At 30.9% G+C, this 27,211-nt stretch overlaps 1 protein-coding gene across 18 annotated transcripts in view; it reads left to right on the forward strand.

Moving 5' to 3' along the window:
• bt (projectin protein bent) overlaps window positions 1–27,211 on the forward strand; it is an 83,973-nt gene that overhangs the window by 50,681 nt on the left and 6,081 nt on the right. For 17 of the 18 annotated variants that reach the window (XM_015511508.2, XM_015511510.2, XM_015511511.2 and 14 more), the window contains 70 exons: window positions 213–512; window positions 572–743; window positions 810–937; window positions 1,010–1,154; window positions 1,337–1,473; window positions 1,544–1,843; window positions 1,902–2,037; window positions 2,540–2,706; window positions 2,774–3,055; window positions 3,124–3,264; window positions 3,342–3,500; window positions 3,565–3,867; window positions 3,940–4,221; window positions 4,292–4,591; window positions 4,711–4,846; window positions 4,919–5,085; window positions 5,204–5,336; window positions 5,409–5,589; window positions 5,654–5,798; window positions 5,861–5,983; window positions 6,047–6,423; window positions 6,576–6,780; window positions 6,942–7,247; window positions 7,312–7,447; window positions 8,019–8,185; window positions 8,283–8,564; window positions 8,634–8,817; window positions 8,895–9,046; window positions 9,118–9,217; window positions 9,309–9,472; window positions 9,634–9,915; window positions 10,038–10,337; window positions 10,393–10,574; window positions 10,638–10,758; window positions 10,844–11,122; window positions 11,233–11,338; window positions 13,709–13,914; window positions 13,977–14,152; window positions 14,210–14,497; window positions 14,596–14,833; window positions 14,899–15,195; window positions 15,258–15,452; window positions 15,537–15,724; window positions 15,792–16,067; window positions 16,163–16,438; window positions 16,947–17,094; window positions 17,173–17,359; window positions 17,438–17,553; window positions 17,626–17,913; window positions 18,012–18,154; window positions 18,229–19,282; window positions 19,365–19,643; window positions 19,710–20,012; window positions 20,082–20,384; window positions 20,472–20,583; window positions 20,644–20,816; window positions 20,897–21,066; window positions 21,142–21,259; window positions 21,343–21,508; window positions 21,587–21,747; window positions 21,822–21,887; window positions 21,952–22,249; window positions 22,310–22,651; window positions 22,775–22,927; window positions 23,014–23,240; window positions 23,304–23,594; window positions 23,771–23,964; window positions 24,044–24,221; window positions 26,629–26,682; window positions 26,903–27,051. In XM_015511508.2, the coding sequence (XP_015366994.2) occupies window positions 213–512; window positions 572–743; window positions 810–937; window positions 1,010–1,154; window positions 1,337–1,473; window positions 1,544–1,843; window positions 1,902–2,037; window positions 2,540–2,706; window positions 2,774–3,055; window positions 3,124–3,264; window positions 3,342–3,500; window positions 3,565–3,867; window positions 3,940–4,221; window positions 4,292–4,591; window positions 4,711–4,846; window positions 4,919–5,085; window positions 5,204–5,336; window positions 5,409–5,589; window positions 5,654–5,798; window positions 5,861–5,983; window positions 6,047–6,423; window positions 6,576–6,780; window positions 6,942–7,247; window positions 7,312–7,447; window positions 8,019–8,185; window positions 8,283–8,564; window positions 8,634–8,817; window positions 8,895–9,046; window positions 9,118–9,217; window positions 9,309–9,472; window positions 9,634–9,915; window positions 10,038–10,337; window positions 10,393–10,574; window positions 10,638–10,758; window positions 10,844–11,122; window positions 11,233–11,338; window positions 13,709–13,914; window positions 13,977–14,152; window positions 14,210–14,497; window positions 14,596–14,833; window positions 14,899–15,195; window positions 15,258–15,452; window positions 15,537–15,724; window positions 15,792–16,067; window positions 16,163–16,438; window positions 16,947–17,094; window positions 17,173–17,359; window positions 17,438–17,553; window positions 17,626–17,913; window positions 18,012–18,154; window positions 18,229–19,282; window positions 19,365–19,643; window positions 19,710–20,012; window positions 20,082–20,384; window positions 20,472–20,583; window positions 20,644–20,816; window positions 20,897–21,066; window positions 21,142–21,259; window positions 21,343–21,508; window positions 21,587–21,747; window positions 21,822–21,887; window positions 21,952–22,249; window positions 22,310–22,651; window positions 22,775–22,927; window positions 23,014–23,240; window positions 23,304–23,594; window positions 23,771–23,964; window positions 24,044–24,221; window positions 26,629–26,682; window positions 26,903–27,051 (14,993 nt within the window). The remainder of the gene's footprint in view (window positions 1–212; window positions 513–571; window positions 744–809; window positions 938–1,009; window positions 1,155–1,336; window positions 1,474–1,543; window positions 1,844–1,901; window positions 2,038–2,539; window positions 2,707–2,773; window positions 3,056–3,123; window positions 3,265–3,341; window positions 3,501–3,564; window positions 3,868–3,939; window positions 4,222–4,291; window positions 4,592–4,710; window positions 4,847–4,918; window positions 5,086–5,203; window positions 5,337–5,408; window positions 5,590–5,653; window positions 5,799–5,860; window positions 5,984–6,046; window positions 6,424–6,575; window positions 6,781–6,941; window positions 7,248–7,311; window positions 7,448–8,018; window positions 8,186–8,282; window positions 8,565–8,633; window positions 8,818–8,894; window positions 9,047–9,117; window positions 9,218–9,308; window positions 9,473–9,633; window positions 9,916–10,037; window positions 10,338–10,392; window positions 10,575–10,637; window positions 10,759–10,843; window positions 11,123–11,232; window positions 11,339–13,708; window positions 13,915–13,976; window positions 14,153–14,209; window positions 14,498–14,595; window positions 14,834–14,898; window positions 15,196–15,257; window positions 15,453–15,536; window positions 15,725–15,791; window positions 16,068–16,162; window positions 16,439–16,946; window positions 17,095–17,172; window positions 17,360–17,437; window positions 17,554–17,625; window positions 17,914–18,011; window positions 18,155–18,228; window positions 19,283–19,364; window positions 19,644–19,709; window positions 20,013–20,081; window positions 20,385–20,471; window positions 20,584–20,643; window positions 20,817–20,896; window positions 21,067–21,141; window positions 21,260–21,342; window positions 21,509–21,586; window positions 21,748–21,821; window positions 21,888–21,951; window positions 22,250–22,309; window positions 22,652–22,774; window positions 22,928–23,013; window positions 23,241–23,303; window positions 23,595–23,770; window positions 23,965–24,043; window positions 24,222–26,628; window positions 26,683–26,902; window positions 27,052–27,211) is intronic. The other variant, XM_089220044.1, reaches the window with a different exon arrangement.

Below are 27,211 nucleotides of genomic sequence, written 5' to 3' on the forward strand. Positions count from 1 at the left end.
TATTTTAAACGTTAAAATTATTTCGGCACAAATGTCAAAACAATTAATTATTCATTATTCACAAATAATGTGTTCTTTTATCACTTATACATTTTTAAATTAAACAAACTAACAAGTTTTAACTATTTAATCTAAAATTAAAAATTAAACTGCTTTAATTTCTTTAAATCTTTTAAATATAATATAAACTTGATTATTAATATATATTTTAGGAAAACCAACTAAGCCAGGTGGCCCACTTGAAGTAACTGATGTGACGAAAAATGGTTGCAAATTAAAATGGAAAAAACCAGAAGATGATGGTGGCACTCCTATAGAATATTATGAAATAGAAAAACTTGATCCATTAACTGGTCAATGGATACCATGTGGTAAATCAAGCGAGCCAGAAGCAAACATAACTGGTTTACAAGAAGGTAAACAGTATAAATTCCGTGTGAGGGCAGTGAACAAAGAAGGAGAATCAGATGATCTAGAAGCTGACAAATTCATAGTAGCGAAGAATCCATTTGGTAAGATATCTTTTTAGCTTTTATAATACTAAAAAATAATTCAATTAAATTTTACGCAGATGAACCAAGTAAACCCGGAAAACCAAATCCAACAAATTGGGATAAATCATTTATTGACCTTGAATGGGAAGCTCCCGATTCTGATGGAGGTGCACCTATTGAAAGTTATATAGTTGAAATGAGAGATAAAGACGAGAGGAACTGGGTTAAAGCTCTTGTTGTTCCAAATAAGTATGTTTTTTTTAAGTAAAAACTTAGAAGTAAAAAATAAAAATTATTATTTTATTATTTTTTTAGACGCTCTGGTCGAGTGACGGATGTTGTAGAAGGTCACGAATATGAATTTAGAGTGATTGCAGTTAATAAAGTTGGACCTAGTCAACCAAGTGATATTTCAAAATCTGTTGTTGCTAAGCCGCGATTCAGTATGTAGATCTATCTCATGAATAAAAAAAGGAGTTATGTAATACATTTTTTTATTTGTGCTTGGTATATAGTGGCACCTAAGATTGACCGAAAGAATTTGGGAAAGAAAGAAATTCGCAGAGGAAAATTCTTAAAATTTGAAGCAGATGTTGAAGGAGAACCTTCACCTGCTATATTGTGGACATTTAATGGACAAACCATATTATTTAATGACAGGTAAAAGTTAGGCTTTTTAAATGTGAATCTGTTTAGATGCAAGTATTGTTTTTATACTTATTTTTATGGAAATCATTGAAATAAAACATTAAATTAATTTCATAAATTCAATTGTATTAAAAACACCAATATAATTTGTTATCGATATATTATATAAATGTAATATTTTGATTTTAATTTAGATTAACTATAGAAAGTGAAGACTATAAAACTACTTTTATACTGCAAAAAGCAAAACGTTCTGATTCAGGAATTTATACAGTGACTGCGAAGAATGACTCTGGAACTGATAAAGCAGAAGTTGAGATTGTAGTTTTAAGTGAGTTTAAAATATTATTGAATATGAAATCATTTAAATAAATAATTTATTTTATATTTTATCATTTTAGCTGCTCCTACCAAACCTAAAGGTCCACTGAAAGTATCGGAAGTCACAGCAGATGGATGTGAACTCAAATGGCAAAAACCTGAAGACGACGGAGGTGTTCCAATTGATCACTATATAGTTGAACGTATGGATACTGAAATGGGACGATGGGTACCTGTTACCATTTCTAAACTTCCTGAAGCTGAAGTTACTGGCTTACACGAAGGTAAAGAATATTTATTCCGGGTCAAAGCAGTTAATGCTGAAGGAGAATCAGAACCACTAGAAACTGATTTCGGCATTGTAGCAAAGAACCCATATAGTAAGTATAGTTATTTTTTACATTGTTTTAAAGGTATTAATTTTTACGTGAAATATAGATGAACCTGACCGTCCTGGAAAACCATATGCTAAGGACTGGGATAAGAGCAGCGTACATTTGAAATGGACACCTCCAGCAAACGAAAATGGTGCTCCAGTTACATCATACATTATTGAAAAAAAAGATCAATATAGGTGCGATTTAAACTATTATTTAAAAACTTTACCCAAATCAATTTATTTCTTCATTCTATAATTCAAATTACATAATATAACAAAAATTAATCTTCAAATATGTGGTACGATTAATTAACTTACTAGTAAATATAATGTATATTATATGGCGAAAGTGTTTAATCAGATATTTTATAACTATCCATATGGAAAACAAGACATTTTGATCAAGGATTCTACAAAATCACTAAAACACAGAAGGAAATCAAAACTACGATAAAATAAAATATTATTGTTTTTCAGTTTATAAATTATAAATATTTAATTTAATATATTTTCCACAAATAAATTGACATTGAAATACAAATTCCATGTAACAAATTTATACTATAGATTCAACTTTGCCTTAATATGACGAAAATTGTTGTCCGTAAATAAGCATTTAAACAAACTTATAAGACTAAAAAAATAATAAAACATTAAATTAATATCTTTATTTCATCGACAATCAAACTTTTTTTAGCTCTAAATGGCAAAAGGCCGTAGAATTAATTGGAAATAAATGCGAAGGAAGAATACCAGATCTCGCTGAAAATATGAAATACACATTCCGTGTAATTGCAGTCAACAAAGGTGGATTTAGTAAGCCAAGTGAACCCAGTGATCCAGTGATTACAAAAGATAGAAATGGTATAATATTAATATTAGTTCTCATTTGATATTTAAGCTTTAATATTTTTCTTTAACAATACGGTAGTTGCTCCGGTTATTGATAGAAGCACTCTCAAAAATTTGACTTTGAAAGCGGGACAGCATGTTAAAATTGATGTTAAGATCAGTGGAGAACCACCACCAACAAAAATATGGTATCATAATAAAGCACGTCTAGAAAGTAAAGAAAACTTTAATGTGGAATACGAAGATTATAGAACTAAAATGTCAATATCTATTGCTGAAAGATCACATACTGGAGTATATATAATTAAAGCTGAAAACGATTCTGGCAAAGATGAAGCAACATTTGATATCACTGTACTAGGTATAGCAATGTGTATGAAATATTCAAAGTGTGAATAAATGCAACAAGTATTTTTATTTGTTTTTTAGATAAGCCTGGAAAACCTGAGGGACCAATAAAAATATCTGATGTACATAAAGAAGGAGCTTCATTAAAATGGAATCCACCTGAAGATGATGGTGGTGTTCCTTTGAGCCATTATTTAGTTGAAAAAATGGATGCTGAAACAGGTAAATAAATAATCATAGTAAACTATTTGAAATTTTAATAACCAGTAAACTAATCATTTTTCTATGTTATGATGTAGGGCGTTGGGTACCAGCTGGAAGATGCAAGGAGCCAAACTTAACTGTATCTAATTTGATACCGGGTCAAGAATATACGTTCCGCGTATCTGCTGTAAATTCTGAAGGCGAATCTGAACCACTTGTAGCCGATCATTCAATTATAGCTAAAAATCCATTTGGTGTGATATAAAACAATTTAATATTGAAAAGTCATAAATTATAATTGTACGCTTTGTATTTTAGATGAACCAAGTGCAACAACTGCACCTAAGATCGTTGATTGGGATAAAGATTTTGTTGATTTAGAATGGGAGCCTCCTATCAATGATGGAGGATCTCCAATCACAGGTTACGTAATTGAAAAACGTGAAAAGGGTACTTCAAGGTGGATTAAAGCTGGAGAAATGAAAGAACCAGTAACCAAAGGTCGAGCCGAAGATTTGGAAGAAGGAATCGAATATGAATTTAGAATTCGAGCTGTAAACAAAGCTGGACAAGGTGATCCAAGTCCACCAAGTGAATCTATAATTCCAAAACCAAGAAAGTGTACGTAATTTTTTGTTTTAAATATTTTGTATAACATGAATCTTTATTAATTATACCATTGACTTTCATTAGTGGCACCAAAAATAGATCGTCGTAATCTCAAGTCTATAACAATCCGGGAAGGTGAACCAATTTTATATGATGTAAAAGTATCAGGAGAACCAGCACCAGATGTAACTTGGTCATTCAATAATGTTATTATTTCTACCAATAGCATTTACCAAATTGATAATATTCCGTATAATAGCAAATTTTATCATTCAAATCCAATGCGCAGTGATACAGGAATTTATAAAATAGTAGCCACTAATAAATATGGCGAAGACGAAGAAGAAGTTGAAGTGACGGTTATTTGTAAGTTAAATATTTATGAAAACTATCTTTGATAGAAAAAAAAATATATATATATTATTCAATTCTACAGCCAAACCAACTAAGCCTGAAGGGCCAATTGAAGTATCAGATGTACACAAAGATGGATGTACTTTGAAGTGGAAAAAACCTAAAGACGACGGTGGTGAACCGTTAGAGGGATACTTGGTAGAAAAGTTCGATCCCGATAACGGAGTTTGGTTACCAGTAGGACGTACTAAAGATCCAGAGATGAAAGTCACTGGTTTAATACCAGGACATGAATACAGTTTCCGTGTTAAGGCATTAAATAATCAAGGCGAATCTGAGCCTCTTGAAACACTATCTACAATTGTCGCTAAAGATCCATTTAGTAAGGATTCAGCTAAAACATAAATAATGATTAAAATATTTATTGTTATCAAATGAAATATAATCATAACTTAAATTACCTACAAATATATTAATATAAAATTAACATTTTTAATCTAGCAAACCCCGAAGCACCTGGTGCTCCTGATATTAACGATTGGAGTCAAAACCATGCTGACCTAGTATGGAAAAAACCATTTAGTGATGGGGGTACGCCAATTACACATTATGTCATCGAAAAAAAAGATAAATACAGGTAACTAATTAAAATAATATTAATATTATTCAAAACATATTATATTTGTATATTTTTTAAATTATTTATTAGTGGAGTATGGGAAAGAGCTGGCGAAACTATCAATGAACAACCTCAAGGAGTTGTTAATGGTCTGGTTGAAGGTAATGAATATCAATTCCGTGTCATTGCCGTAAACAAAGCTGGCCAAAGTGAACCTAGTAGACCATGTGCTAGTTTTATAGCCAAACCACGTTACTGTAAGTGCATACATACCTAGTGTTTTTAATTAGAATAATAATTATAATAAATATAATGTACATTAAAAACATTCATATATTTAAATAAATAAAAATTATATTACATTTTCAATTTTAGTGGCTCCTCATATTGATAGACGTAACCTTATGGATGTAAAGCTATCAGCTGGATCTTCATTGAAATTAGATGCAGTGATTACAGGCGAACCAGCTCCTCACGTCGATTGGAGATGTGGTGCTATGCCATTAAAGTAAATTTAAAAAATATTGAACTAATTACATAAACAGTTATCAACAATTATTTTACAATTTGTGTGTTGTAGATCTGAACCTCATGTTAATATAGAAATCATAGACTATTATACAAAATTAGTTATAAGGCCAGTTGGCCGAAATAACAGTGGCCAATACACCGTAACTGCTGTAAATAGTTCTGGAAAAGATACTGCTGTTATAAATGTTACAGTTACAGACAAACCAACGCCACCAGTTGGACCTCTTCAAGTAATAAATCAATAAACAAATATTTGAATCAAAATGTTTTATTTTAAATACGATCTTATTTCAGGTCTCTGATATACACAAAGAAGGTTGTAAATTAAATTGGAAAAGACCAGAAGATGATGGAGGCACTCCTATTGAATATTATTTAGTAGAAAAGTTCGATGCTCAAAAAGGCAGTTGGATACCATGTGGACGATCACCAGAAACTGGTTCGATTGAAATAAATGATAAAATATTAAGCAATTTAGCTTTAACAATTAACTTTTTATAGCTTTAACGGTAACTAGTCTGACACCGGGTAAAGAATATAAATTCCGCGTTACAGCAGTAAATGCAGAAGGAGAATCTGAACCACTCCAAACTGAAGAATCAATTGTCGCTAAAAATCCCTTTGGTAATACACTCATACAGTTGTTTTATATAATTTTAAACGTATTTATTGAGTGTTAACTTTTAGATGAGCCAGGTAAACCAGGTAACTTGGAAGTGACAGATTGGGATAAGAATTTCGTAGACTTAAAATGGATTCCACCAAAGGAGGATGGCGGATCTCCCATTACAGGCTATTTAATTGAGGTTAAAGATAAATCAGGAACATGGGAAAAAGCATTGACAGTACCTGCTGATAAAACAACGGCAACAGTACCAAATCTAGTTGAAGGTGAATCATATGTATTCCAAGTAAAAGCAATAAACGCAGCTGGTCCAGGTGAAGCTAGCGATCCAACCAACACGATTGTAACTAAGCCACGTAATATGGCACCACATATTGATCGTACAAATTTGAATGACATTAAAATCAAAGCTGGACAAACTATTAGTTTTGATATAAAAGTAAGTTGTTTATTTATAAATTTATTTTTTCATAAAACAAATCATGCTAAAAAATGAACGCAGTATTTTCATTAAATCAAATTTGATGGATAGATATATTTATTTTATTTTTATATTAAATCTATTATTAAATTTGTAAATGTCCATACTAGGTAACAGGTGAACCAGTACCAAAAACAAAATGGTTGAAAAATCACAAAGATGTACGAGTAGGTGATGGTGTAAAGCAAACACACGTCGATTATAATACAAAACTAATTATTCGTATGGCAACAAGAGAAGATTCAGGAACCTATACTTTAACAGCTGAAAATATTAATGGGAAAGACACAGCGTACGCTGAAGTAACCGTTTTAGGTAAATACTTTAAAGTTATTAAATATTTAAAAAATATTACCCACATTTTAATTTAAAAAATGGAAATTACAGGTTTTTAAATTTGTCATTTATTAATAATTATTCTAAAATGTAAAAAGTAAAATTTAAAACTCTAATCTTAATGTGTTTTCTTACTATAGATAAGCCAAGTGCGCCAGAAGGGCCTCTTAAAGTGTCCGATGTACATGCTGAAGGATGCAAATTAAGTTGGAAACCGCCAGAAGATAACGGTGGTCAACCAATCGAAAATTATATCATAGAAAAGTTAGATGAAGCTTTAGGACGCTGGGTACCTGCTGGAGAAACTGACGGCCCGGTTACTGACTTTGAAGTAACTGACCTGATACCCGGACACAAATATAAATTTAGAGTAAAGGCAGTAAATAAGCAAGGCAAATCAGACCCGTTAACGGCTAACCAAAGCATTGAGGCTAAGAATCCATTTGGTAATTTTATTATTTTGACTGAAATCCAAGTAATACAAATTTAATTTAATTTAATTAATTTTAGATACTCCTAGTAAACCATCAAATCCCATTATCAAAGACTTTGATAGTGATTTCGTTGAACTCGGTTGGGATAAACCCAAGGTTGACGGAGGTTCACCAATAACTGGTTATATAATTGAAAAGAAAGATAAATACAGGTAAAACAAATTTTAATTTATTATTTATTTATAATGATTAGGATAGTTGTTATAAAACATAAATATCATTAAAAATAATTTAAGCATATTTCTTATCGATAAAAATTATATTGTCAATGAAATATTTTATGTATTAATGTTGTATATTATGTATGATTCTCGAAATTCTTTTGAGAATAATATTGAATTCTCGAATAACATAATAAAATGTAAAATTATCATGATAACGGTACCTACTAAATTAAATTTTTCTATGGAATTAAAATAAAATTAATTTAGTAAAATAAATCTTTAGTGTCATCGTATTACATCTTTCATTGGGTCAATTTAGATGTAATTATTGTAATTTTATTAGAAAGTTAAAAATAATTTAATTTCAAAGACTTTTTTACTTTTTAGTCAACAAATATAACAACTTATATACATAGTATACAGTATTTTATAATTTTAAAACTTATTATCATTATTTAGTTTAATAAATAATATATATATTAATGTATAGGTAGTTTTAATTTCTTGTAGTATATCAAATCTTGTATTAAGATCTGTTTTTTGATCATGTTTTTTACAGTCCAGCGTGGGTTAAAGCTGCTGAAGTAATTGGTGATGTAAACAGTGGAATTGTTCCTGGCTTAACTGAAGGTAATCAGTATGAATTTAGGGTGCGTGCGGTAAACAAAGCAGGACCTGGTGAAGCAAGTGAACCAACATTACCTCACCTTGCTAGACTCAAAAAGTGTAAGTGACATAACATGATATTACAAAAATACGCGTACTTTATTGCTCATGATTTACATATAAAGTATTTTGTATTTATTGAATAAATATATTTCAGTGCCCCCTCATATTGATAGGAACACTCTCTCAGATATCAAAGTTCGGGCAGGGAACATGTTTGAATTTGATGTTAAAGTGTCCGGAGAACCTCCTCCAACTAAAGAATGGTCTCTTAGAGGAGACGTGCTTATAAAAACTGAGAGCATTAATATAATAAATCAAGATCACTCGACAAAACTGAAAATTATTGATGCAAAACGTTCTGACGACGGAATTTATTACTTGGTAGCAAAAAATATTCATGGAATGGATAAAGCTGCTGTCAAAGTGACAGTTATAGGTACATTATAGTTTATATAGGATTTTAATCGTGTAACGATGATTAAATGTATATGTTTTAATGTAAAAGATGTACCACTACCACCTGAGGGACCTCTACATCCAACCGATATAACAAAAAGTTCATGCGTGTTAAGATGGAATCCACCAAAAGATGATGGTGGATCAGAAGTCACACACTACATAGTTGAAAAAATGGATGCTGATACATTAAGATGGGTTCCAGTTGGTGACGCTGCTGGTACAACAATGAGGTATAGTAGCATTGAAAATATTCAATATTGTATTATAAATACAGTTTTTTCTTAATTGCCTATTTTAATTTTTTTAGGATTGATCATTTGATCGAAGGTCACAACTATAACTTCAGAGTTAAAGCTGTGAACAAAGTCGGTGAGTCTTTGCCGTTAACTACATTTGATAGTATAACAGCCAAAGACCCGTACGGAAAGCCAGATAAACCAGGCACACCTCAAGCAACTGGTAAAACTAGAAATATTTTGTTTATAATATTAATATTATATTATAATTTAAATGTATTCAATATTATTTAGATTGGGGAAGAAACTTTGTTGATCTCCAATGGACTCCGCCAAAGAAAGATGGCGGATCTGAAATTTTATCTTATGTTATCGAAAAACGAGAAAAATATGGGTAAAAATAGTTAAACAACTATGCACTAAAAATTAATACATATTCATTTGTTTTATTTTTAAATATTTTAAATTAATTTTGTTATTTTTAGTCCTTGGGAGAAAGCTGTGACAGTAAATGGTAATAAAACCAAGGCATCAGTCCCGGATCTTACAGAAGGCCACGAATATGAATTCCGAGTTGTAGCTGTAAATAAAGGTGGTCCTGGTGACCCCAGTGATGCATCTGAAGTAATAACATGTAAACCAAAATTCCGTAAGTATTTCGTTTATTATTCTAGTTGTGGATAATATTTCATTATCATTCAGTTAAATACATGAATACTTACGCGTAGTTTTCTTTTTTTTTAATTGTCTTAATATATTTGAATCCTAAATGATATTTTTTTAAATACAATAATATTTTCTTTATTTCAGTTGAACCAGTAATAGATTCAACATTTTTACCTGATCTGATTGTACGTGCTGGTAATAAAATAAATTACACTGTTCCAATTGAGGCAGCTCCTAGACCAACCGTTAAATGGAGTGTTAATGAATCACCAATTGAGAGTGGCTCTAGAGTGGATATACAAATTTACAATAGTCAAGTTATATTTGAAATACCATTTTCAGTACGGAATGACACTGGCCGTTATACACTAACATTAGAAAATAATCTAGGAAAATGTTCAGCTTCTGCCCATGTTACTGTATTAGGTAAAAGGAATATATTTTTTTAAGAAACAAAAAAATCTTTAAACTCATTAATGATTTTATTGTAATTATTTATCTTTTAATATGTCTAATATCTAAGTACTGATATCTATTAATTTTTATAGATCGACCATCGCCTCCTGAAGGTCCATTAGACGTTTCTAATGTCAGAAAAGATGGATGCCGATTGACATGGAAAATACCTCTTGACGACGGTGGTGCTCCAATTTTACATTACGTTATTGAAAAAATGGACATTTCTAGGGGAACGTGGTCCGATGCTGGAATGACAACATCATTATACCACGATGTTATAAGATTGATTCACAAACGTGAATATTTGTTTAGAGTCAAAGCTGTAAACAGTATTGGTGAATCAGACGTTTTAGAAACTGTTAAATCAATAATAGCTAGAAACGAATTCGGTATGGTATTTATTACATAACTTTAATTTTTTTAGTGAAAAATTTATTGATTTAGACGAACCTGATGCTCCCGAGAAACCAGTGGTTACGGATTGGGATGAGAACTTTGTTGAGCTACAATGGGAACAACCAAAAACAGATGGTGGATCACCAGTCACTGAATTCTCAATACAAAAGAAAGAAAGAGGAAGCCCATATTGGGTAAATGCTGTAACGGTGCCGGGCAAGGAAACAAAGGTAAGAATTCAAAAGTTGAAGAATACAATTTAACAAGAATATAATATAATTTTGGAATTTTAGGCAACCATTCCAAATTTAACCAAAGGACAGGAATATGAATTTAGGGTAATTGCAACTAATAAAGCTGGACCTAGTCCTCCAAGTGATCCTTCAGACCCAATTGTCGTGAATAATAGATATTGTAAGATAATCCATGAAAGTTACTTATTATAAAAAACATAAATCTAATAATATGTAGTATATTAATGCCTACATATTTTTTTTAGTGAAACCAAAAATAAAGACTCCCTTAAAAGACATTTTCATAAGAGCTGGAACAGTTCTACACGTAGATATAGATTTTATTGGGGAACCACCTCCAGAAGTAACATGGACAGTAAATGGATCAGATCTTAAACCAGATAACAGAACAACAATAACTTCTATTGGATACCACACAATCATGAACAGAGTAAATTCAAAACGAGTAGACTCTGGAACTTATAATTTATTACTCAAAAATAGTTCTGGAACTGACGAAGGATCGTTTAATGTTACTGTATTAGGTATACAAATTATATTTTACTGTAATAAAATAAAATGCTAATTTTATTTACATAATATATTGTATGGAATTCTAATTCTAATTCAATTTAATTTAATTTAATAATTACAGACAGACCTGGACCACCAGATGGACCACTTACATACGAAGATATTACTGCTGGTTCGGTAACTCTATCTTGGAAAGCACCAAAAGATAACGGCGGAAGTGAAATTACGTAAGTTTTGAAATTAAATCATTTATTCCATGGACCTATTATAAACTAACTACGACAGGTCCATGTTTAATGAGTATGAAGCGAGCTGCTTCCTTGGATGAAGGCTATATTTTTTATGTTGATTCTCTTATTCTTCTACTCGCTTTTTTCTACAATTAATAATATTTTTTCATATTAAATATTTTGAGCCTAACGACGAATGTATTGTTTTCTTTTACAATGAAATATATTTGTTTTATTATTCTATTATATTTTTCTATCTGTCATCAATATTTTGAGTAGATAAAATGTTTCAACTGTCGACATCACCATCTTTTCTGATAGAAATGTGAATCTTGTGGTCCATTTAAGAGATAAAAATAGAAAATGTTCAGTAGTTTTTGAAAGTGTGGTGAAACTTAACATTAAATAACTGTTGATAATTTAAATTATCATCAAATGTTTATAATACAATTTTCAAAACATTTTGAATGTTTTAAAGTTAAATAAAATCAGGAAAAGTTTTTAAATTTTATAAATTTTATTTTAACTTTTGATATACAATTTTCATCGATAAAAAAAATTATCAATTTAATTTTTAGTAATGAATTCGTAAAAATGTTATTTTCATAGTTAAGATGGCTAAATATTTGAGTAGAAGATTTCCAAGAAGTTTAGAACTTAAAAAAAAACAAAAAGTTTACCCAAGAGTAACATTATTTTTTATGAGTGTTTGAATTTTTAAATTTTTGTGATATTTACTATTCAATGGTTTTTAATAATTAAATTTTATTATTTATACAATTATGTTAAAATGTCACACCATCACCACCAGAATTGTTATGCAATGATTTATCCCCGAAATCAAATCTAACAAATGAATTACAATGACATACTTGGAAACTACTATACAACAGAGTACCTACTTATCTACCAATGCTTTGTAATTATTATAATACATAATTTATAAAAAAAAAACATTTTCCTTAATCATGTTATACATAGAAGGTCGTTTTTTGATTCACAATCTAGGGGATTATTGAACTTTTTTTACAAAATTTAACATTATTAAATTGCGTGCAAAAATTATTTTTAAAACCTAATACATACATTATAATTTGTGAATACGACTTAAGATTGATCTAAATTGAATGTTATTAAATGTCGAGATTGTTAAAAAAAGAACAATTCCCTAAAATTCTGGTGAAAAACAGAAAATATTTAAATACAATATTGCGTCAATCGTTTTTGTTTTACACAATTTCATGGAAAAATATGTAGTAATTCATCCTATTATATTATGTTTCTTCTCTCTTGCTCTGTTTTGTTCCCAAGTCATGATAGGGCGAAGGCAACATTAGTTTATAATATGCAAATGTTATGTTAATATATAGATATACTAGCTGATTCCAGTGCACTTCGTTGCTCACTAAAAATACCGACGTTATATGATTCAAAATGTTTTGTTAATTTGTCATTTATATTTAAATGACTAGTCATGATCAAAACTTTCTGTGATAAATTCCCATGGATTTATCTTAATCTCCATAACAGATTTTGAAAATACAGATCTAAAAGTATATTTTATCGTATTTTTAGCTTTTTAAATGTAAACAAATTTTTAAAATTGATACCTAATAACAAATGCTAATTTTTTCTTCTATACTAAATTGTATGACCAAAAACAACCATATAATACACAAAAATATATTTAATATTATTATTCTTTCTGTACAAAATCTCAAATTTTCAATAAAAAAAACTAAGGGTGACTTATCAAAATATACTATAGCCTATAGATTCATGGGGTTGTTTAGCTTTCTAATGGTAAACAATTTTAAAAGCAGTTAAATAGTTCCAGAGATTAAACAGATCAAACTAACAATTTTTCTTCTTTATATCATATAGTTAAAAAACTCCTATAGGGGTTGAATTTTGAAAAATTCTGTCTTAAGGGGTTTTCACGTAAAATGAATTTACTAACACAATGCTATACTCCTATCTTCAGTGGTTCCGGCTATGTGATTTTTTTCATTTTTAACCCTTTTTAACCCCGATAGGTTTTGAATTTGAAAAATCCTTTCTTAGTGTGTGTCTACACTATGAAACAAAACTACTGTTCAAATTTCATATGTTCTCATAGCTTCAGCGGTTCTGGTTAGGTGATTTTTTCATTTATACCCCTTTTCACCCTTTAGAGATCGAATTTTGAAAAATCCTTTTATACATTGCTGAAGAAATCTATATACAACATTTCAAGTCTTTGGGCCCAGCATTTTGGTCTGGGCGTTGATTAGTGAATAGGGATGGTCTGCTTTATGTATATAGATTTATTAAATAAAAAATTTTCATTATTGTTTCTCACATTCAAAGTTTATATCATTTTTCCAGAGCTTATGTTATTGAAAAACGAGATTTAACTCATGGAGGAGGTTGGGTACCAGCCGTAACATATATAAATCCAGCGTTTACTTATGCCACAGTTCCAAGACTTATTGAAGGAACTAGATACGAGTTCCGTGTTAGGGCTGAAAATTTACAAGGATTATCTGAGCCTCTAACTACAGCTGAACCAATAATTGCTAAAAACCAATTTGGTAAGAAATCACTCAACTTTAAAATCATATTTGAATAATTTTAAAAACCATATTGTCATTAGACGTTCCTGGAAAGCCGGGTAAACCCGAAGCCATTGAAGTGGATCAAGAGCACATTAAGCTAATGTGGACTCCACCTATGAGTAATGGAGGATCACCAATTGTTGGATACGACGTAGAAAGGAGAGAGAGATCTACGGCTGGTCGGTGGGCTAAAATTACTAGATCACCAATAAAGGTAAATAGTTTTAAAAAATGAATGTAATAACTCATTTATTATGATATTTTATTTCAGACTACTGAATACGATGATACTCACGTACATGAAGGCAAACAGTATGAATACCGTATAAGTGCAGTTAATGCTGCTGGTTCCAGTAAACCTAGTGAGGTGTCAGAAGTATATACAGCAAAACTAACTAGGGAAAAACCAAAACTACATTTAGAAGGCTTAATGGGAGGCCGGATAAAGGTCAGAGCTGGAGAGCCGATCAACATAAGCATACCAATTTCGGGTGCGCCAACTCCTCGAATCGAATGGGTCATAAACGGTGAAAAACCTCCAGAAACTAATCGTATACTTGTAAGATAATTTGCATTTCAATTGTTAAATATTAATTATTCTCAAAAAACAAAAAAAACAAAATATTAATTCATCAAACTTTTATATTATATTTATAGTCTGTTACTGGAAGTAATTTGACTAAACTACGAGTTGACAATTCTACTCGTAAAGACGCTGGCAAATACACTATAACCGCATCAAATACATCCGGAAAAGATTCTGCGGACATATATGTATCAGTGGTGAGTTGTCCGAGTGCACCTAAGGGACCTTTGCAGTACCCGGGAGCAACGCATGATACTGTTACTCTTGCTTGGAGACCTCCTGAAGATGACGGAGGAAATGACATTACTGGTACATTAATATCTGTTAAATGATTCATATACATTTATTTACGTTCATATAATTTAATATCATAGGATATATTATTGAAATGTCCGAGTTTGGAATGGATAATTGGAAAGTTGTTCCTGGTTTCTGTCCAAACACTACATTTACAGTTAAAGGTCTGAGTGAAGGAAAACGATACGTGTTCAAAGTAAAGGCCGAAAATATGTACGGGGTTTCGGAACCCTTGGAAGGAAGTCCAATTATGGCCAAAAGTCCATTCGATCCACCCGATGCTCCGGGACAACCTGAAGTAACCAATTACAGTCCTAACAGTTGTAGTCTCAGCTGGACTCCACCAGTAAACACGGGTGGAAGACCCATCACTGGTAAAATTAGCATTTAATATTTATTCGTATTTATTGTGCTAAGTTTTGTTCTATTTTATTAGGTTATATTGTTCAGAAGAGAGAAAGGGGTGGTGATTGGGTGAAATGTAATAATTTCCCAACTTCTAATACTAATTTCACTGCTCAAGATCTTAGGGAAGGTAATCGTTATGAATTTCGTGTGCTTGCGGTTAATGAAGCCGGCACAGGTAAACCTAGTAAGCCTAGTAATCCAATTACGGCTAAAGAACAAAAGAGTAAGTAAAAGTATATAGATGTATCATTTTATGATAACCTATCATTTTATGCCTAATTTTTAAATACATTGTTTCTTATTGTAGAAGTACCAGAAGCTCCCGAAGCACCAAAACCAGACAGAATTACCAAAGATAGTGTAGTATTATCTTGGAGAGCACCGAGGTTTGACGGTGGGGCAAAAATAAAAGAATATATTTTAGAACAAAAGAAAAAGGGTGAATCCGATTGGTCGGAAGTGATATGCCCTACTATTTATTCTACATTATGCACGGTAGTATTTATTTAATATTTATTACTTAAATAAATACAATTATAAAATATCCAACTTGATATAACAGGTTGGAAACTTAAAAGAAGGTGATGAATACCAATGGAGAGTTATGGCTGTAAATGAGGCAGGACGATCGAAACCCAGTCGACCAAGTGTAAATGTGTTAGTTGAAGAACAACCTAATAAACCCTGTTTAGATTTGTCTGGCGTAAGGGATATCACAGTTAAAGCTGGTGATGACTTTTCTATTCATATACCATACGTTGGATTCCCCTTACCAACTGCCACTTGGTTCAATAATGATCAAATCATAAATGATTCAGATCCTAGAGTACACATACAGGTAATATACATGTCGTATATAATATAATATTTATAATTTACTACAATACATAATATATAAATGCATTCTAACGGTTTTAATGGTATTTATTCCAGTTGACAAGCAATTCCGTAAGCTTAGTTATTAAAAACTCCCGACGAACAGATGCAGGGCAATACAGATTACAGCTACGAAACCAGTCTGGATTTGATACGGCAACATTACACGTCAAAGTCTTAGACAGACCTATGCCTCCAGAACACTTTTACGCCGACGAATTAAACGGAGATTCATTGACACTATTCTGGCATCCACCATTGGATAACGGTGGAGCTCCAGTTACCAACTACATAGTAGAAAAGAAAGAATTAAACTCAACAACCTGGCAAAAGGTTAATATTATTTGTATTTATGTTATTTAATAACAAAATAATTTAAAAATTTAAATTATCTATGTTGCCTTTATTTTTCAACAAAACAACATATTTATACGTTGTGATTCTTAAAACATAGTATATAGTAAAATAATCTAAGTATCATACTTAAAAATGACTAAAAAAAATTACCAGTGTCCTTACCTCTAGTTGGTTCTTGTAGGAATTTAGAGCTAGAATAAATAGATGGCCTAAAATAATGCATTGAAAAATAAATGAAAAATAATGGTGTGGAATTTTAATCTATAACAAAATGTGTCTTTCATTTTAACACTGTATTCTGTTTTGTTTTAAATGAAAATTACTATCAAAATTAAAATTATGTTAATAATCATATTGCGTATAATAACATTTATTTTTTATTTGATTAATTTAAAATTGTAATTTATATTATATTATTTTATTATTGAATAGTATTTAGTTATTATTTAGAATTTTTATTTCAACAATTTGTACTTATTTTCAGGTCAGCAACTATGTTGCGTCACAACAATGTAAAGCTCGTAATCTTATTGTTGGGAAAACATACCAATTCCGTGTTATGGCTGAAAATAAATATGGTGTATCTGACCCAGCTATTACCGTTGACCCAATTACTGCAAGACATCCATTTGGTATTTTCAAATTATATTCCCATTTTATTTTTACATATATATAATATATAATACATTTAATGGGGTATATTATTACAGACGTACCTGGTGCACCAGGAATTCCAAAAGGTGTAGACACATCTGAAGACTCTATTACAATTAGTTGGGCCAAGCCTAGAAATGATGGTGGATCACCAATCACCGGCTACATGATAGAAAAACGATTAATAAGTGAAGACAAGTGGACAAAAGCATCGCATGCCATAATTCTTGATACGACATTTAAGTATGAAAAAATCCAAATGTTTTAATTTGAATAGAAAATACTACAGTTATAACAATAAGTTTTAATTTTAACTTTTAGAATTCATAATTTAATTGAAAACCATGAGTATGAGTTCAGGGTTTCCGCATTAAACGCAGCTGGTCAAGGTCCATGGAGTTCATCTTCTGATGCCATTAGATGTTGTCCACCTGCATGTAAAGATTTATTTTAATACTTTAACTACCAATAAACGTATGTATTGTCATTAACGTTTATTTGTATCTTAGCCGCACCAAAAATAACGAGTGACCTAAGTATAAGGGACATGACTGTGATTGCTGGTGAAGAATTCACTATCACGGTTCCATTTACTGGAAGTCCTTTACCAAAACCTGTATGGAGTATAAATGGAGAAGAAGTTATACCCGATTCAAGAATTAAATTTGAGACATCAGCAAATGAAACTGTGTTTAAAAATAAATGTGCGAAACGTAAAACTGACACTGGAGGTTACACTATTCACTTAGTCAACAATATTGGTGCCGATTCCGCATCATGTAAAGTTCTTGTTGTTGGTAAGTTTTCAAAAAACAACATTTATAAGATCCATTAATTAAAATTATAAATTATTCATTACAATTTACTAACATAATGTGAAAAATCATGTTTAAAGACAAACCATTACCACCACATGGACCATTAGAAGTTACGGATTTAACTCCAGAAACTTGCTTATTATCTTGGAAGCCACCTTTAGACGATGGTGGTTCACCAATTACAAACTATATCATTGAAAAATATGAAGTCTCAAGTGGTGTATGTATTTTTAATACCTAACTATAACAGTATAACTATTTATATTGAATTAATTGAATACATTTTTACTGTAGTTGTGGTCGAAACTAAGTAGTTTTGTTCGTCCGTGTCACTATGATGTCATTGGTTTAGAACCAAACAAAAAATACAATTTCCGTGTCCGAGCAGAAAATCAATATGGAATATCAGAACCGATCGAAATGGATTCTGTCATAACAGCCAAATTCCCATTCACGGTGCCCGATCCACCAGGCCATCCACAAATTTTAGAATGGGATGAAATAAAAGCAACACTAATGTGGGAAAGACCCGTACACGACGGAGGAGCGAAAATTCAAGGATACAAAATTGAGTTCAAAGATATTACCGAAGGTGGAAATTGGCGCACAGCCAATGATTACGTTGTAAAAGAACCACTTTACGTCATTCATAATCTATTGAATGAACATGATTACGAATTCCGTGTACTAGCTAAGAACGCTGCTGGCTTCAGTAAACCTTCTACTCCTACACCTAACTTCCGGTTGAAAGGCAAAGCCAAGCCTCCATCGAAACCCGGTACTCCGACTGTACTTAAGGTGGGTAGGACATATGCTGATTTGAAATGGGAGCCACCAATATCTGATGGTGGTAGCAAAATAACAGGATACTCAATAGAAAAGAGGCAAGTAGGAAATAATGTCTGGGTGAAGTGCAATGATTACTCTGTGTTCGACTGTAAATTCACTGCTATGAATTTGATCGAGGGCGCTGACTATGAGTTTAGAGTATTCGCTTTAAATATAGTTGGTAAAAGTGAACCTAGCACGTGTACCACACCAGTTAAAATATGTGAGTTTGAAGGTGGAGAAAAACCAGAATTTATTGTACCACTCACCAATAAAATAGTTCAATTCGGCAAAACGATCACATTACGTTGTGAAGCTGTTGGTAAACCTATGCCAAATGCAAAATGGCTAAAGAATGGACGTGAAATTATATCGGGTGGACGATACAAATGTGAATCTGCAAACGGAGTTTTCCAATTACATTTCCCTGAAGTATCAGAAATTGATGATGGTGATTATACTTGCGAATCATATAATCCTGTAGGATTTGTCACAACATCATCGCGAGTTAAAATTGGACGTAAGTACATAAATATATTTTTAAATTAATTAATTTATTGCAATTTCATAAAAAATCTATTTTATTTATGATCAATATTTAGATCCACCCAAAATTGAACGTATGCCAAACTCAATTAACGTTCCTGAAGGAGAAAATAGTAAAATTAAAATATTCTACAGTGGAGATCCATTAGAAGATGTTGTTTTAGAAAAGAATGGCACGAATATTTCCCAAAATGATCACTTTAAATTTACTATATTCGACGATTATGTAATTGTATTTTTGAAAGAAGCAAAGAAGAACGATGCTTCTGATTATACAGTGACTCTTCGAAATCCCAGTGGAAACACTTCTGGATCCTTTACCATAAATATATCTGGTAATAATAATAAATCTAATAAAAAATATATTTAAATATACTTAATTTACTAATTTAAATACACAGGCTATCCCGGACCACCAATTGGACCTTTGGGAGTTTCAGAAATAACCAAACATACGTGTTCGCTTTCATGGAATACACCAAAATATGACGGAGGTCTTAAAATAACTCATTATATTGTTGAGCGTAGAGATATTACCTCAAACCATTGGATATGTATTTCTACCACATGCAAGGATACACATTTCCTTGTACAAGGGCTAACTGAAGGAAACGAATACGTTTTTAGAATTATTGCTGTTAATGACAATGGACTTAGTCCTCCGTTAGAAGGAGTTAATCCAATTAAAGCTAAATCACCTTATGGTAAGATAAAATACATTTTCAAACATCTTAGAATTAACACTAAAATAAATGATTTTTAACCATACTTAGATAAACCATCACCGCCTGGAATTCCTACTGTAACTGAGATTGGTGGAGACTTTGTGAACCTCAGCTGGGAAAAACCAATCGATGATGGTGGCTCCAGAATTCAAGGATATTTGATTGACAAACGTGAAATTGACTCAGAAACATGGCAGAGAGTGAATGCCGCTATTTGTGTTACAACACAAATAAACATTTCAAATCTCATTGAAGGACGCCAATATGTGTTCCGAGTTTTCGCACAAAATGAAGCTGGTTTAAGTTTACCTAGCCAAGCATCAAATACCGTTACCATAAAAGATCCATTAAGTAAATACACATACCTATATATAAACATATATTTGTATTATCTTTATATAAACAGTGACAAATATAAGTTATTTATGTTTTTCACAGCTGCTCAACCTCCTGAAATAATCAAACCTCTTGGTAAAGTCCAAGCAATCCAGAACCAAAATGCTCAATTCCAATGTGTTATTACTGGTGTTCCTAAACCCACAATTACTTGGTTAGTTTTTGTTTTTAAATAACTTGATAAATTACATATTATATTATATGCTTAACTTAGGTATAAGGGAGCTCGAGAAATCACACCGAGTGCCCGGCACCATATGTTTAATGAAGGAGACTCACACATCCTTATTATAAACGGAGTATACGGTGCAGATTCAGACGAATATGTATGTAGAGCTAGCAATAAGGGTGGGATTAAGTCAACTCGAGGAGAACTACTAATAATGAGTATGTTCTAATTCATTTATATTTATATTTTATATATATAAATACAATTATGTTGTAAATGTTTTATTTAAATTATTTAGCACCTCCAAAGTTGAACGTACCACCTCGATTTAGAGATACAGCATTCTTTGATAAAGGTGAAAATGTCGTTATTAAAATTCCTTTCACTGGTTTCCCTAAGCCTAAAATTAAGTGGTACCGTGAAAATGAAGTAATTGAGTCTGGAAGTCATTTTGCTGTTGAAGTTTCTGTAAGATATATTTACCTAATTGTAATTAAATTCATTACGTAGATCTCCTACAAACAAAAATATTTTATTTTACAGGAAAGACATGCTATCCTGACAATAAGAGATGTTAGCAAGTACGATAGTTCTCCATACAGAGTTCTAGCAGAAAATGATTTGGGGGTGGACAGCGCAATTATCAAAATTCAAATCAGTGGTAAGAATATAAAGTTCTTTTTAATCTATAATATATGTAATTTAATAAAAATAATGTATTATTTATTATATTCATATTTTAAGATCATCCCGATCCGCCATTCAGCTTATCAATTGAAGATATTGGTCAAGATTCACTGATTCTAAACTGGAGTGCGCCTACATGGGATGGGGGATCTAATATTACCAACTATCTTATTGAAAAAAGAGAAATACCAATGAGCAGTTGGATTCGTGTTGGAAATACTAGGTGGTTAAATTTAGTAACATATACGGAAATATTATTTTATAATAAAATATAACCAATTTATTTTCTTCTTTTTTAAAGATTCACTTCAACAGCAATAACTGGCCTAAGTCCGGGACATGAATATGAATTTAGAGTGTACGCTGAAAATGTGTATGGTAGAAGTAAACCTAGTGAAGTATCACCAATTGTTAAGACAAAGGAGTTATTGAAAAAACCACAAAAAACTAAACGTTACGAAGGTAAAATTATTTCTATTTTCCGATACTACAAAAAAAAAAGTGAAAATCTTTAACTCTGTGTGTATATTATATAGTTGATGAAACTGGCAAAAAAATAAGAGGAAAATCAGATGGTAATATTAAAGATTATGACCAATATGGTAAGCAATAAACAATTCATTAAATATTTTCTTCCCATTTTAACTAATTTTCAATATGTTATAGTTTTCGACATTTATTCAAAATATATACCACAACCAGTAGATATAAAATCACAGTCCGTATATGATTATTACGACATATTAGAAGAAATCGGAACTGGTGCATTTGGAGTAGTACACCGCTGTCGGGAACGTAAGACTGGAAATATTTTTGCTGCTAAATTCATACCAGTTGCACATAATGTCGAAAAGGAATTAATTAAAAAAGAAATTGATATAATGAACCAACTTCACCATCCGAAACTGATCAATTTGCACGACGCTTTCGAAGATGATGATGAAATGGTTTTAATATTCGAATTGTACTGTACAAATCCTTAGACTTTATGAAACATCAATTAACTCATTCCAATATTTTTTAGTTTGTCCGGAGGAGAATTATTCGAAAGGATCACGTCAGAAGGATATTCAATGTCCGAAGCAGAAGTAATTAATTATATGCGACAAATATGTGAAGCTATTAAACATATGCATGAAAGAAATATTATTCATTTGGATATCAAACCAGAAAATATAATGTGCCAGACAAAGAAGAGCTCAAATGTAAAACTTATTGACTTTGGGTTGGCAACTAAGTTGGATCCTAACGAAATCGTTAAAATATCGACGGGAACTGCCGAGTTTGCAGCTCCAGAAATAGTCGAAAGAGAACCAGTCGGTTTTTATACAGACATGTGGGCTGTTGGTGTCTTAGCATATGTTCTGTAAGTTTTTGCGAAATCTATTTTTCACTGATAAAAAAAACTTATAAATTTACTTTAATATTAATTTATAATTTATAACTGTTTTTTTTTTTTTTTTTAATTATGATTTTATTTTATTTATAGTTTGAGTGGGCTGTCCCCATTCGCAGGAGAAAATGACGTTGAAACACTTAAAAACGTAAAAGCTTGTGACTGGGATTTCGATGAAGATACATTTAATATAGTTTCAGACGAAGGGAAAGATTTTATTAGACGACTTCTGATTAAAAATAAAGAGTATGTGTATTGTAGTTATATTTTGCCTAATATAAATACTAATAAAATACTAAACAAAATAAAATTGTATCTTTTGTTTATTTAAGAAAACGAATGACAGCTCATGAGTGTTTAATCCATCCATGGTTGATGGGAGACCACTCTGATCGTACAGCTGTACTCAACTCATCCAATTACACGAAAATCAGAGATCAAATTCGCAAAAAATACAGTGACTGGGATTCATTTGCTTTACCACTTGGAAGAATATCCGAATACAGTGCTCTCAGAAAGCTTATGGTAGAGAAATATAAAATTTACGAAAGCTCGTTTGGTAAGATTTTATATTTTAGTTTCAATATTTTATGAAATAATACTAACGTATTGAAACGTATAGATCGACGACAAGCTGCTCCGCGATTCGTCATAAAGCCTCAAAGTGCATTCTGCTACGAAGGACAAAGTGTCAAGTTCTACTGCCGTGTTATTGCTGTAGCACAACCAACATTGTCATGGTTCCACAATAATGAAGAGTTGAGACAAAGTGTTAAGTTTATGAAGCGATATGCTGGTGAAGATTACACGTTCATCATCAACAGAGCTAAACTTGATGACAGAGGAGAATATATAATTAGAGCGGAAAATACCTATGGCTATAGGGAAGAAGTTGTATTCCTCAACGTACAACGTATGTAAACAATTTAAATGAATAACTCGGTGTCTAAAAATGTTCTCCATTTTAACTATCAATTTGTAAATTTTAACACCTACATAACAAAACCTACTTAAAAATAATATTCATACCTATTGTTAAATAATAATTATTCAAAACTGACTTTGGCATGCCTATTATATTTTTAATAGCTTTACCAAAAGCAGCGCCGGTATACAGACATGAAGTCCAACAAGTCAGAAGACGAGAACCGCTTGCTAACACATATTACATCGAAGAGAAGGAGAGTGCACCAAATTTCACCTTCTTGTTACGACCTCGCGTCATACAAATACATCAAACTTGCAAATTACTATGCTGTTTGAGTGGCACACCAATACCAACTGTATGTACTTATGTTTGATTTAATTTACGACCTGTGAGAAACAGCAACTTTATAAATTTTTTTGTTATGTTTAAACAAGATACAATGGTTTAGAGGAACCAAAGAATTATCTAAACGTGATTATACCATAACCCACACAGACGGTGTAATTACACTGGAAATCATCGACTGCAAGCCTGAAGATTCAGGCAAATATCGCTGTGTCGCCACCAATGTACATGGTACAGATGAAACCAGCTGCGTAGTGATTGTAGAAGGTAATGATTACTAAAAATTAAATGATATTAACATTAAATAACTATTTATGATAATTTAAATTAATATTATTATTCATAAGGTAATTCAATTGAAAGTTTATTATTGAAGTGAATTATATTATATTGTAAAAAAATTATGACAATTTCTTAAATTATAAAAAAGTATAATAATTATAATTTATTGAACAAAATATATTTGAATAATTTTTTCTGAAATAACAATGCCAATTCCGGAGATTTCAGATATTTCTATAGAATTAATTAAAGGATTTTATACAATCATTTCAATTAGATGTTTCTAATTTTTAGACATTATTTTGACTAAATACATAGGTAGTTTTTAGATATAAAAATCAATTGCAATTATCAATTATCAATTATACAAAAATAATTATGTTCTAATTTTACAAACTATATTTCATGAAAAATTACCAACTAAATTTGTTTATAAGTATATTAAATAGTTACGATAGCGTAAACTAGATTGTGATTGATCTTATTTTTTTCAAATGCGTTGGATAGGTTTTACGCATGAGTGTTTTTCGACCAAAACAATTGACCAACTGTGACCTACTAATAAGTATAATATTATAAAGAATAATGTCTGTAATTGCTAGAATACAATTTTAACGTTTGGAAAAAAAAAATTAATAGGTATTTGAATAAATGGCAATGATAATATTATATACTTGTCTTTTATAAGGCTTGCCTAAAAACGATTTAATCATTTTATTTAATTACAGGATACCTATTTTGTTTTTTATAAAATTGTACTATCAAGTATAACTACCAACTAACCAAGTTAAATTTTATTGATGTAACTAATATAATATTTATAAAAATTTGAAAAATTAAAGATTTGTAATTGTTTTATTTGTACTACAAAATAAAAATAACATAGTAATATTATTTTAAACAGTTAAAATATTTATTATAACCTGATTTGACATGGCATTGTTATTTAAATGCAAGGCCAATACTTCACTATTCATATAGTCTTGTAATTTGTTGTTAACGTATTTAATCATTACCTAAAAATTCTTACGCACTTTATATGGGTACAGTGTATACCTACTTAGTTAATTAACGGACAATAATACATTATTTAATATTAGATATGTATCTATGTAAGTGTCTCGCCAATTGTCAATACAGCCGTTGCGAGTTTTACAATTCTTAATAAATCTATAAAATTTAGCAAGAACTTACGTTTTGATTCTGTAGTATTTACTCGTTGGTAATTATTTTTCTTCTTGCTGCTTTGCGTTATTTTTCTGCTACCATTAAGCGATGCACATCCCGAACACTAACAAACTATAACTATTTAGGGTTGATGGTATAATATCGAGAGCCAGTGTTGTGTTTAGAATCAGTAAAAAACCCTAGGCCTGCGCGATTATTATCTGACACAATCGATTTCTAAATAATACATTAATTTCATAATAATTCAACAATAAATTGAGTTAAAAATAACAGATTAATTCGAAAATAAATAACATGGTAGTAAATTATATTGCCCTAATATAATTGGATATTGGATAGTCAAAATTACAATTTTTATTATTATCTTTATTTATTATTCTCTGTTAACTGGTTGTACATGACAAAATAAATAAATAAGTCTATTAAGACATAAGTACCTAATATCATATATAAATTTAAAAAAAAAAAACAAGGGAACTGTTTAAAATAGGAGTATAGGTATAGAACTATTATAGGACTACCTAAAATCGAAATATCATAAATCTCTTATAATCATTTGCTAAGAAACAATATAACCAACGTTTTAATAATTTTACACAGCTAAGGTTATACCTTCTACGTATATTTTAGCGGCTTCAATTTTAACTTGATTAACCCAATAAACGTATGATAACTTATCAAATTTATAGTCATTTATTCAAATTAATCAATTAATAATTTATCGATAGATCGATATTAATCGATTTAATTGTAAAATCAATTAATTGGTGTTTTAAACTATTAAAAAATCACCGATATAACCGATTAATCATATGGATGATCGATTAATTGTTATAACCACGCAGGCCTAAAAAAACCGTCAACCTTACAGTTATTTGAGCTATCCTGCACGTGGTACATAGTGTGGTATAAGTGTATGCAACATAACCAAAAGTCTTTTACCGACCTAGAAGATACATACCAACATACACCATGGCAAATCAACTAACACCTATAACATTTACCATACTATACTTATATAGTTATACCTATAACACCTATCGAAATACTTCATACCATATCCGTCCTGTGACTGTACAAGCACGGTCAAATAAATCTATCTTCTGCTTATATCATCATTGCAATATTATATCGCATTAACAATACAAAACCTATTACGCCGTTCGTCTAATACACTTCTATTTCTGCTGTTCTATCAATATAGGTATCGAACAAAGCCAAGAACAGGCAGAGTTATCGCATAATTTACTTCACGCAGGTACAGTATTTTACAGCTCAATCAGTATTCATAGTATTAATATATTATTATATATAATTATACTTACCCACCTATATATACCTAAATAATTGTGGTATCGTTGGTTGTTTGTAATCAAACACGACGTGTGGAAAACACCCGGATATCGATGAAAGCACTGGCCAAGATTATAATGATAATTTTTTACAGTTTTTAATTTTTTCCCCTCCTGATTATATAGATCGCAGGTACGTTGATCAGCATCATTTCAGACCCGCTCCAACGGTCATCACCAAGCGCACCGCCATCACTTCCAACGTGCACGGAAGCAGTTCAGTGTCTTCAAACCAATCCATCACCACAAACACATCAACGAAAATCAGCGACACGGTAATATTAATCCTCGAGTTTTACGGCCAACATTAGGGTCAAATCGTTAAAACGAAAATCGAAAACTATTATTATATTATTAACTAATAATTAATTGTACTCCTAACTTAAATAAAATTATATCGTAATCATTTGAGGATTATTATATAGGTACGTAGTG

This window comes from Diuraphis noxia, unplaced genomic scaffold (assembly GCF_037042655.1).
Source record: "Diuraphis noxia isolate RWA-SAM2 unplaced genomic scaffold, SU_Dnox_SAM2 contig0001, whole genome shotgun sequence".
NCBI classification, from domain to species: Eukaryota; Metazoa; Arthropoda; class Insecta; order Hemiptera; family Aphididae; genus Diuraphis; species Diuraphis noxia.